A 12,112-nucleotide genomic window follows, 5' to 3' on the forward strand; every position below is an offset into this window, starting at 1 on the left:
TACTTTATAGAATCTGTTGGATAAGAATGGAACCAGTCTAAAACTGTTCCTGAAATTCCTATATCATAAAGTTCCTCCAACAGAAGGGAATGAATGGTATCAAGTCAAAAGCGGCTGATGAATCTAATAAGAGAAGCAGTGTATTTTTGATGTAAATTAGGCTGAACAAATGTAGCTAAATCTGCTAGGGCAGTCTCAGTGCTATGGTGCTTACAGTATACAATTTGATTAGGATGAAGAATGTTGGTCTTCACTAAGAGTTGAAAATTGACCAAGTACCAGAGATTCTTAGGATATAAAAGTGTGGTTTCCAGTTGGATGTAAGTTGGAAACTGCATCCATACCAAAGTCATGATCTTTTATTAAGGGACAAATGAATACAGATTTCCAGGAAATGGGAACCATTCCTGGTTGGAACAAATCATAGTATCATATTTCTTCATTAAGCATGGTGGAATGGGATCTTGAGATGCAGTTGTGGATTTTAGGTGTTTGAGAGCTTATGCAATTGCAAAGGAAGATACCAAATGGAAAATTGATAATATGCTAATTGGAAGCCTGGAGTTCTGTAGCAACTGAGAAGGCACAACAATCAAAGATCAGGGAGAGTTTATTTGGGGGGGGAGGGGGGGGAATTGCATACCGAAAGGATGAGGAGAGAGTGATTATGAAGTAACTGAATCTTTTGAAAAAAAAATTAGTAGTTCAGTCTTCAGCAATTCAATTAGAGGCACTCATAGGCGCTCGGTGGCCCAACTGTTTGGGGAGGCTAAAGGTGGCGGGGTCAGGGGTGGGGCTTACATCCATAATTATGACAACACAGAAAAAAATAAGTAAAAGTAAAATAGTAACAAGTAATACCTTTTATTAAATTTAGATGTTAGATATGTATCATATGTCAAAGAATAAAGTGGTTGCTCAAACTGTTCAGCTTGATGGCTGAACAGTATAGTTGGAAGGAAAGTGCATTTCTATAGAATAGGCAGTCAGAAGTTTGATAACACAAAAGCACCAGTGCTAAGGTCCAATTTCCAGAGTGCAGAGATACCAAGGGTGTCCCATTCCAAATGTGAAAAGTACCACCCCAATTAGTGAGATTTAAGGTTAGCAAGTAAAAGTTGAGCTACTAATGAGAATGCTGTGAGCTAAATTAAGTCCAAATTCTAATATTAGGCCTATTGAAAAGTAGTGCAAAACCTTTAAAAAGTCACTCAGGACCTATAAAGCAAATTGACTGTAACATAAGAATAGCCATACTGAGTCAGACCAACAGATTTAAATTTCAGAAACTGACACATTCCACTCACTTAATTAAAAAAATGAATAAATATTTGAAACAAAAATGTATAATAAGGTGATACCTTTTTATTTAACTAATTTAATAAATTTTTTGACTAGCTTTTTGGAGTTTACTAACCTGAGGAAGGAGGTTTAGACCTCTGAAAGTAAGTCAGAAATGTATTTAGTCCAATAAAAAGTTGTCATCTTATTTTACATTTTTAAAAAATTTATTATTAACCTGTAAAGTGGACTAACATGGCTACTTCATTCTACATTAAAACTAATTTTCCCTTTGCTATCTGGCATCTAATTTTTCTAATTGTGCAGGTCGCAGTCTCTGATTACTGCCTTTCTGTCTTTTAACTCTTTCCACATCTCTTGTCCATTTATCATTTTTCTCTCTTCGCATGTCTTCTTCACATCTTCTACTACATCCATCTCCGACTCTGATATTTTCTTTTCTGCTTTCTTCCATTTTTCTGCCGCTCTGACCACTCAGACGTATCCGTGCTTCATTTTCCCTGTTTTCCATCTTTTTCCCTCACCCAGGGTGTGTGTGTGTGTGTGTGTATGTATGTGTATGTGTGTCTGAACTCCCCCTCAGCCATATCGGATCTGTTTCTCTCTCTCCCACCCCACCATCCAGGATATTGTGTGTGTGTGTCTCTCTCCCTGCCTGCCATAATCTCCTCTGTTTCTCTCCCTCCATCTAACTTTCTTCCCCTTCCCTGCTATGCAGCATCTCTTCTCTCTCTTCCCCTGCCCCAGGCACCCAGGATCTCCTCTCTCTCTCCCACCTCACCCTACCTCACATACCATACAGATCTCTTCTCTGTCTCTCTCTCCCCGTACAATGCACCTCTGTCTCTCCCCCCACCTTCCAGCATTGCTCCTCCCTCTCTCTCTTCACTTTACACCTCAGCCTCTCTTCTTCCACTGCCTGTTTTTCTTTTCACTATCCAGCTTTGCTCCTCTGTCTCTCCCCCCCCCCCCCAATATCCAGCTTTTTGCTCCTCTGTTTCTTCTCTCCCACTAATATCCAGCTTTGCCCATCTGCCTCTTCTCCCCCAAAACATCTAGCCTTGCTTCTCTGTCTGCCCCCTCCCATATTATGCCTCTGCCTCTTCCCTCCCCCATCATACTCTCTGTTTCCTCCCATTTCCTGCCTTCAGCATTATCTTCTCTCTATTTTTTCTTCCCCCTAGCGGCTAGCCGCAAAAAGAAAAAGAAGCTAGAACTTCCCTTCCATGCTGCCCTGCCGCCAAATCCGCTGCCTCTCTGATTCAGTGGCCATTCATCGGCAAGCAAACACTGTGCACAGAGCCATAGAGCTCCGCATGGCAGCGCTGACAGCTCTTCCGTCCCACCCTCTATGATGCAACACAAAAAAAGCACTGTATGTATCCCTCATTGATAAGTCTCTGACTCTAAAGTTTAGCAATTTCATTAAAGCAAAATGTATTTTCACATATCACAAACTCTTCCTATCCAAGGAGAATGTTTTATATAAAAACCAAAAAAAGCAATCAGATTTTCACTTACCAGCTCTGTCAACACTATCTCAGCTAAACTTCCTCTTTGAACCTACTGTTGGAACCATCAGCCAATGAAATGGCTTTTAGCTGTAGCTATCCCAGGTTACCTGATAATTATGCACACATCATTGCAGTCATGGCCTTCCCTCGGTGTATATGCTCAGAAAAATACAAAAACTTTGAACCATTTAAAGATTTTAACAATTACACTATTTATTTTTTATTTCTCCCCAGTCTCACTTGCACACCTCCCTCCAAACCTGTTCTCTTTCATTTGAATGTTGTTCACTTCAAGCTCACCCCGAATGAGAAGTTCTTCCCACACCAAAGGCATATATAGCACTGGTTGTATTCTTTTAAGCAACTTCAGCAGAGTGTGCCTTCACTTCCAGTTCGCCACGATGACTTGGGCAGGGGAGAGAGGAAAATCACAACTTCAGGTAAAAGATTTTGCAAGTGAGCAGACCTCAAGAAAAAGGTCAGGAGAAACGCCCCTGGGAAGGGAAGTTCCAGCTTCTTTCAGGCAGGAACCGGCAATCTGCCAGCGACGTGTGCTCCAAAAGAGGTTGCATTTGGGCTGGGGAGGCTTAGCCTCCCCAAGCCTCTTATACGGGGCACCTATGGAGGCACTCATCTAATTTAGAAGAGCTAACAGTAAGGTCTTTAACAATAGGAAAAAGTTTGAAACTATTAGGAGCATTGTCTATCAATGAAGAAAAATAATGCTTCTTTGGCATATTTCTATAAGTAGGAGATTAATATGGCTGAGACTTGTAGTGATGAAGTGGGACTTTCAAGTTTAAGAGTATAACATGATTCTTTGTTGTTGTGATGGGAAGATCTGTCATATAGGAGCTAACTTATCTAGAGAAAAGGAAAACAAGTTCTAAAGCTGCACTTGATTATCAAATGATCAATGGACCAATTAAGTTCCTTTTGGCATATTTATGAAGTGAATGCTTGGAAATTGGAAAAAATGAAAAAGTATGGTTGAGTACGGTGCAGTCCACAGCAGTTGGCCTGAATTGAGGCACCAGACGGCTTTAACCCAAGTCCCTGAGGAAATCGGTGAAACCCACGGAGTCTGGCGTTATCAGGGGAAGTCGATGGGACAGTTATACATTATGACTGGGAAGCAAGTTGGACAAGCATGAGCAAGCGCAGTATTTTGTAAAAAAAAAATGTCTGAAAGATAAGTTCACATTTTTTCATTTTGAGCACCATATTATTTGTGAGCACTTGAATTTAGGCAATAGCACTTATATTTGTAATTGAGAGTTAGCCCTATGAAAGATGTGCTATACCACCAGGCGAAATCAATTATGTTGCCTTTCAAATTGGTGTTTTTTTCTGAGGGTACTCTCTCAACAAAAAAATATTAAAAGTGCTAATACATAACGTGAGCATTGGAGTATAAGCATTTGTTAAGTGCTTCACTTTGGTGTGCTGTTAGCCTATTACATATTGCGTGGATCTTTGGTTGTCGTATCCAGTATATAGTTTTACCAAGGACGGGTTTTTTCTTGTATTATTCTTTAAGGATTCAACATGTAACCTAAAGTCCTTCCTAATAACATATCCGTGGTTCATTTTAGACTCTTTAACCTTTCCCTTTTTCTTTTTTTACCCTGTTCCTTCTATCGTATCAAATTTGATTGTAATTGTATAACAACTGGTCTGGCGTTAGCCTCACCAGTACATTGTAAGCCACTTTGTGCCTGCAAAACTGTGGGAAAAAGTGGGGTATAAATGTGCTAAATAAATAAATAAGATAACTCATATGATGGCATGTGTCTTCTGGGCTTACATTTTGAACTGTGAGCAGAGGGGAGAATAACTTGTTCAAGTTTACACATTGAATAGTTGGTAAGAGATTTAAATTAGTATGTTTAGATTCCTATATATGTGCTCGCTCTGTAGTATTATGTTGCATACGCAGACTTATAGGTTTTTGTTGTAGTATAATGAAGTCACGTACTGTTCATTGTAGTGCATGGGTACTTTTGCTGAAGTAACTTTTCATGGAGAAAACCACTCTTTTTTACAGAGCACTTTGAATGATAGCGATATCTCAGCACACGTAGAACATCTGACTGTACAGGAATCTCAGGTATGCCTATATAATTGCTGTGATTAGCTACACATGATTATATTTGTTGTCTAGAAGGGAAATTTTAGTATTAAGAAAAATGAATTGCTGTAGTTTCAAAATGAGGTCTTTAAAGCGAATTGTTTCAGTTTTCAAAGTATGCATATTACATTTCAGACTTGCCATGGGGGCCAGGTATCCAAGAATATTTGTGCCTGTATTTCTACAAGTGCTTTTTCATAGAAAATAGGGTATATAGATTTGAAAATGCAATTTGTACATTGAGAGGAAGTTTTCAACAATCAATTTTTTTGTGTAATTTATACATTTTAAATATCTTTTTGAAAACTGTCTTCCAAATTATACAGCTAGCCTCTTGTTTTAATTGATAGATTATATGATATGCTATGGCTGTGCTACAGAAATAGTAATTAAATTAACAGTGGGGATATATTTACTTACGCTGTATAGCATATTGGTCTCTGTCAACAAATTGGGATTGAATTAGGCACAGAAGTGGGTGATATCATTTAGTTCAGGACAGAACAGCTCTCCCAGAGCTCAGAACTAGAATGAAGCTCTGAACTTGTGCAAAAGTCACGTAGTCTCCTCTGAACTTGTGCAAAAATTCCCTAGTCTCCTCAGTTTTCCATGTCTGTCTAACAGAGTAAAAAAAAAATAAAAAAAACAGCTTTCAGAATTTTTTGTTAGAAGAAAATTTTTTTTGTATTGAATTATTTGTCATTTTCACTCCCCCCCCCCCTTTTTTAAGTGCTGCTTACTACTACTAATAATCATTTCTGTATTGCTACTAGACATACGCAGTGCTGTACACATTATATGCAGGTACTTTCTCTGTCCCTAGAAGGGCTCACAGTCTTAAGTTTTGTTTTTGGGGGTTTTTTTTGTGCTTGGGGCAATGGAGGGTTAAGTGACTTGCCCAAGGTCACAAGGAGTTGCAGTGGGAATCAAACCCAGGTTGCCAGATAAATCCCGCTGCACTAACTATTAAGCCACTTCTGTACTTGATAGTACTTTGCTAGTGCAAAGCCATGGTGCAGCCAAGTCCAGCTCTAGATACTGTCCACCTTAAGAGCACATTCTTTCTGGTTAGTACTCATTGTCAGAGGAGGACTGTTACCACTAGAGACATATCACTAAGAGCCAGAAACACCTGTTTCAGCTCATGTTACGTTGAGTCTGATGACATGCTCTTGAAGATAAGTTGTTCTTAGTGTAAAAATTGCCTGTGTGCAGCCTAGTGGGTCATGTTCCCTAGGTCAGTGATTCCCAAACCTGGTCCTGGAGGCATCCCAGCCAGTCACGGTTTCAGGATATCCATAATGGATATTCATGAGAGAGATTTACATGCACTGCCTCCACTGCAAATCACTCATGAATATTCATTGTGGATATCCTGAAAACCTGACTGGCTGATGGGGGGGGGGGGGGGGGGAGGAGAGGGAGGACACCATGCCTCTTCATAGTAGGCATGAGTATCAATTGAATATCAACTGACATCAAGATCAACAGCACAGTCTACCTCTATGCTTGCCTGCTAATCTGAGTAAAGGCAATATGGCCAGGCATATGCATCCTGAAGAAATGTTATTGTATTTTTATTTTATATACTGCTGGCAAGCCTGAAAGCTATCAAAGCAGTGTACATTCAGATTGCCAATTGCTTCATAAGTGTGGCATGAAAACCCCAAAAGTTTATTGCTTCTAGCGTTGCTCTCTGGCCCCAACAACAATCCATTGCCAACAGTCTGGGGCATATCAAACTACCAAAACCTCTACCACCTTTTACATTAAATTCTCAAATAAGCGTAGAATAGGTCTGTGCTACTATTCCACAGCACAGGGAATTAAGATCTTCACAAGTGTTTGCAGCTAGATTTCTGTGTTGTAAAATCGAACAGTACCTAAAACTAACCATATAACAACTTGGACTCTATAGATAACTGTGGTAGATCTCTTCACTTTTGGTATCCTTGGCACTTCAGTTCAGACATGGTTTTTTACAAAAAAGTTCAGCGATTTTGTGAAAGGGTGTTAAAGGAAATACAGGAGTTATAATAGCATTCTCAACCTGTGTCACAGCTTCTGTCCACTGAGATTTGTTCCCATATTTGCATTCTATGAGAAACTTCATTTTCTATTTGAGGACTTTGTCCTGAATTAGTCCAAAACATAATAGAGGATGTGCCTTTTGCATTAAACAGGAGGCTGATCTATAATCTGTCTTTGGTTTTCCGACATTTATTTAAGCTCCCAAAGCTCCTTTTGATCCTTGATAGCATTATTTTGTACTCACTTTGGGTAGGAGTTCATCTTGACATTTGGCACATGACATCTGGACAAAGGTCAAATCGTTTCTCCACATTAATCATCTAGAGCTGAGGAATATTTCTTCTTTCAAATATTTGCTTACCAACTTTGGAGTTGGCCAGTGTCGATCTAAATCAACATCACGCATCAGTGTATTTTATATCGAAAGAAAAGAGCAGGAGCAGGATACCTTCAGTTGGCAGAAGCAGTACAAATATGAGACTTGTGATCTTAAATCAGATATATATCCAGGACTCCTACATTCCCAGAAAGCAAAACATTCGACAAGCAAACTGTCCTTCAGCTTTATGAGTGGTCATTGGACATGTGGTTGTACCAATCAATTATTCTCAAACTTTTTCACCCACAGCAAAAATGTTAGGCTCCCTTTTCTCTGCCTAAAACATCCATCACAAATTTGCCTTATTCAGGATGTGCTCACAACAGAATAAGGTTAGTCCTTCCTTTCTGTGTATACACCAATATCCCTAATATAAGAGCATGTTTACTAAAGTGCAGTCAGGTTTTGCATTTATTGCACCTTTGGCAAGCAAAAGTTAAGGTACAGTGAGTACAAAATCTATGAGGTATTTACCATGCAGGGCAGATACTAGTTACACAGCCACAGTTACATGAAATGCCTGATTAGTATGGGAGCATTCCACCATCGGGCACTGCTGGTTTTGAGTTCAGATTCAACCTAGGAGAAGAGAGAGAGCTCTTTGCTGAAGCCCTGTAAAAAAACGAGTTATAGTTGATAGCTGATGAATAGCTATATATGTCCTGATCTCCCCAGGTATGCAAATGTTTAGTTAGTTTTCTAATTGATCCATTTTTAAGTTGCTTGTTACTGTTTACTAATTGCACATTTTTTGTCCACTGTTCCAAGTTCTGAGAATAAACATGTTTGTTCGTTCTGCCTCTCTGGACTGATAAAGAATCCCGGTGGTTTGTGTGTTGGCTCTGCGAGCGCTTTCTGGGAACTGTGGGACCACTAGGAGTGTGGCTGCAGTAACCTAGAAATCACTGAGGATAATTTGAGAGCTGGAGACTTGTCCAGAGGTGGTTGTGACCCAATCGGTGGGAGGAGGGTGCTAGTGTAGAGGATGAGTGGCAGGTGCAGGCGGACCTGAGCTGTGCTTGGGATAGACTCTCTAAGTGGCTACAGGGTAACCCCAGACGGGTGGCTGGAATTTCGTGACACTCCCTTTTCACCCCAACTTCCCTGCCACCCACTCCCAACCTGACATAACACATCCACCCCCTGTACCCCCCCCCCCCCCACATATCCCAAAAAACAAACATACCGCCACCCACCACCAAATCAGCAGGCAGCGCTAGAAGGAAGGGACCACCACTCAACCATAGCCCCAGGCCACCAAGCAGCTGGCTGCACAGTGCAGCAGATAGCAAGCCGGGTGTCTGAAAAGTCTGGCACAGACCAATACACATACAAATAGTAAATCAAGGCTGGCTGACAGACTGGCCTGGTACTGGCCCTCTGTGCTCCCAATGGGGTACCCTGGACCTTATAGATGAGGTATCTTGCGTCTCCAAACCAGGGCTAGTTAGGAATCCCGCCATGTCCATGGCTATCTGCACCTCCTCCACTGTGCGCCCACTATGGTGTCTGCCATCCAGCATGAAAGCAACGTCAATCCTGTAGAGCCAGTGATAGCAGACACTTTTCTCACGGAGAACATCTGTCAGAACTTTGTACTCCCTACATTGGCGCAAAATAGCCAGTGCTATGTCTTCAAAGATAGAGACCCAGGTGATATCTGGCCTCCCAGTCTGTGAGCCAAGCGCAACACATTTTCTTTCAAAACAAACTTGTGGAAACAGGCGTTGACATCTCGGGGGCGATTGTTATTGTGGGGGTCTTCTACCTAATTCACTAGTTCAAAATCCACCTCGGGGAGAACAGCAGTAGAATTATCCAGTTGGAGCAGCTCCTGACAGATACTTTTATACAGTCTCTGCACTAGAAGCATCAGCAACCGTTTCAGGTAATCCAAGGAATCTGAGATTTCACCTATTTTAGGTCCTCAATTTTTAAAGAGAGATCATACTGTTGAAGCTGCAGCGGCCCACCAAAACTTGCAACATGATAAAATCCTCACCGCTTTGGTCCAGGTGTGCATCCACATCGGTCAACCACTTCCACACATCTGCTAAATCTTTTTGAACTCCTCCAGAGTACACTGCAGGTCAGAGCGTACTACAACTAGTTCTGTTTTTAGCTCTGCAAACCAGGATTCTTTCTCTGCACATAGTGAAGCAGGTTCCACAACTCATGGCTCACTAGGAGAGGCGCGATCATCTGCTGCCGTCACCACCATTTTGGGAGCAGCCCGAGCCACTGGGGTGCCTGCTACACTGGAGTAAGGTTTGATGTTGGTCTGTTTTTTTTTTTGCCACCACCCCGACAAATAAGCAATTGCAAAGCTAAAATTTCCAGATGAAGCTTAAGGAGACCTGCGAACTGCATTGAAAAAAGCTGAGATATGCTCGATGGCCTTGGAGCAATCCGCCTAAGCAGCCATTTGGCTTTGTGACATCACTTCCTCTCCCCAATGCAGAAAATATTTTTTTAACACTGACCTATATTTAATGCTGCCCCACCTCTCATCCCCCCTCTACGTTTACCTCATCTCCTCTTCAGTCTCAGCAGTGGCACCGGATCTGTGTCTGCATTTCAAGCCTTATTTTGGGGCTCCAATAGCATCTCTTATTAATTCCAGGCCTCAGGATCTTCAATAGGAGAAGTTTGAGTGAGATGATGTCACTGACTGAGGTGAGTTATGTAGAGGAGCAGCAAATGGATAAATAGTCCCTTGACAATGCCTGAGCGTGGGAGAGGAGGAAACAGAGTTGGCGTTGGCATCTTGAGTGCATGGTCAGCAGCACTGGAGAGGAGGTGGCAGTGTTAGCAGTTGCAGCATTGGAGGTGGAGGCAGCGAGTTTTGAGCTGAGCTGTGTGAGCACCAGCACTTGAGGAAAGGAAGCACGTGGCCCTAGCACCAGAAAAGAATAGACTGTTTAAGGAAGCGTATAGATGTAATTTTAGTAGCATGTTCACTTCCTTCTGAGGTAAGTCTATAATCAGTTTGAAAATCCATGTCCCAATTATTATTGCACTTAAGTTCAGCTCCTTGTACTTTGCCTGCTTACATGGGATGGGGGGGGGCGGGGAGTGGGGAGGACAGGAAGCAAAGTGAAAAGTCATCCTGGCAGCGTGGGGAGGATGAACCTGTACGGGGAGGGAGGGAGACTGCTAGAGCTGTTTTGGAAGTGGGAGGGAGAGTGCTGGAGCTTTGGTTGAAGAAAGGGAGGGGAAAAGAGTCCTGGAGCTGTGCTGAGAGAGAGAGGACTAGGACTGTGATGGGAGGGAAAATGGGGCTGGCGCTGTACTGGGGAAGAGAGGAGGAGAAGAGTATGGCTGGAGCTGTGCTGGGAGAGAGGGGGGGTGAGAGAAGTGCCAGGACCTTTAGGGAAAGTTCGAGCTGTGCTGTGAGAGAGGGAGAGGGCTAAGACTGTGATGGGAGGGAGAATGGGGCTGGGGCTGGGGCTATGCTGGAAGAAAGAGAAGGAGAGGATAATGGCTGGAACTGGAGGAGGGGGGGGGGGGGGGAGAGAGAATGCCAGGACCTTCAGGGAAAGTTTTTTTGGTTATAGTACACCACTTATGCTGAACTGTTAACCAAAAAGTCTTTCCCTGAAGGTCCTGTCTGTTCTCTCTCCCCCAGCACAGCTACAGCCATACCATTTTCCTCCCTCTCTCCAGCTCCAGCTCTCCATCCTCCCTCCCATCAAATATTAAACTTCCTAGACCAGAGGATGGTGGTGATGAGGGTTATAAAAATAATGCAGTCAACCTAGTGCTGTACATGTGTTCCCCTTCCAAAAGGATGCCTGGGTCAATGTTTTAAAATTGGAAAGTATGTTCAGGATTTTAATCAACCATGCTGAGCATCTGTTCAAAAAGGATTTTGCTTTTGTTTCCTGTTCATCTCATTCAGTGGGAGGGAGGGAAGTCTTGATGTGGTGGGGGAGCAATGCTGGATCTGGAAGTGCAGGAGAATCTTCAGTAGGAGAAAGCCAGTAAGAAGGGGGAGAGAGAAATGCTTGGTCTAAGAGTGAGATTCTTTTTAATTAATTTATAGATGGAGTTGGAAAAGTTGTCATTGAGTGGACAATTCCCATTAAAGAATGAATCAATGACTGTCTGTAAATACTGTAGAACTGAAATATCATCGCCGTGTCGCAACACTTCAGTACCATATAAAGTCAATGCACCCGTTTGCTCTTCTTAAATCAGAAGTACTAGTGAAACTGCATTATAATCATTCCCATCCTCTTCCCAGCCAACAATATCTGCTTTTATTACCAAGAGTAAGACAATCAGCCAAGCTCAAAACAGTGCAATTGTGAACAGTGTGATTACGGATGCTGTAGCATGCTGAATTGCAAAGGACTGCAGGCCATACAGTATTGTCACTGATACAGGACTGCATGACATACTGAGGGAAGCAACGTCAGATGATATCTATGAATGTCCATCAAGAACAACAATTTCAAGGAAACATCGGATATTTTCCAAAAACTGAAAGCTCAGAGAGTACAAAATTTAGCAGATACTGTATATGTTGCCATTACTGGACTTCCATGTCCAGTGACAATTACTTAGGAGTTTACTCTCACTTCATGGGTATGAATTAGATTCTTCAGTCATTTGCACTAGGCATTTTTAGTTGCTGGAAACTATGTTGAAATTGCATGCAATGCAAGACCAGTGGGGCTGACATAGGGTCTTCAATCAACTCATTTTCAGATAGGTGCACCTTCATCATCCTATTAGTACACCCCATATAAA

General features: G+C 42.0%; 1 protein-coding gene across 1 annotated transcript in view; it reads left to right on the forward strand.

Annotated features, from left to right (window-relative positions):
- The window catches only part of STK39 (serine/threonine kinase 39), a 479,134-nt gene that overhangs the window by 403,664 nt on the left and 63,358 nt on the right, over positions 1-12,112 (forward strand). Inside the window, exon 13 of the mRNA XM_030209520.1 lies at positions 4,864-4,926. Coding sequence (XP_030065380.1) covers positions 4,864-4,926 — 63 coding nt within the window. The remainder of the gene's footprint in view (positions 1-4,863; positions 4,927-12,112) is intronic.

This window comes from Microcaecilia unicolor, chromosome 7 (genome assembly GCF_901765095.1).
Source record: "Microcaecilia unicolor chromosome 7, aMicUni1.1, whole genome shotgun sequence".
NCBI classification, from domain to species: Eukaryota; Metazoa; Chordata; class Amphibia; order Gymnophiona; family Siphonopidae; genus Microcaecilia; species Microcaecilia unicolor.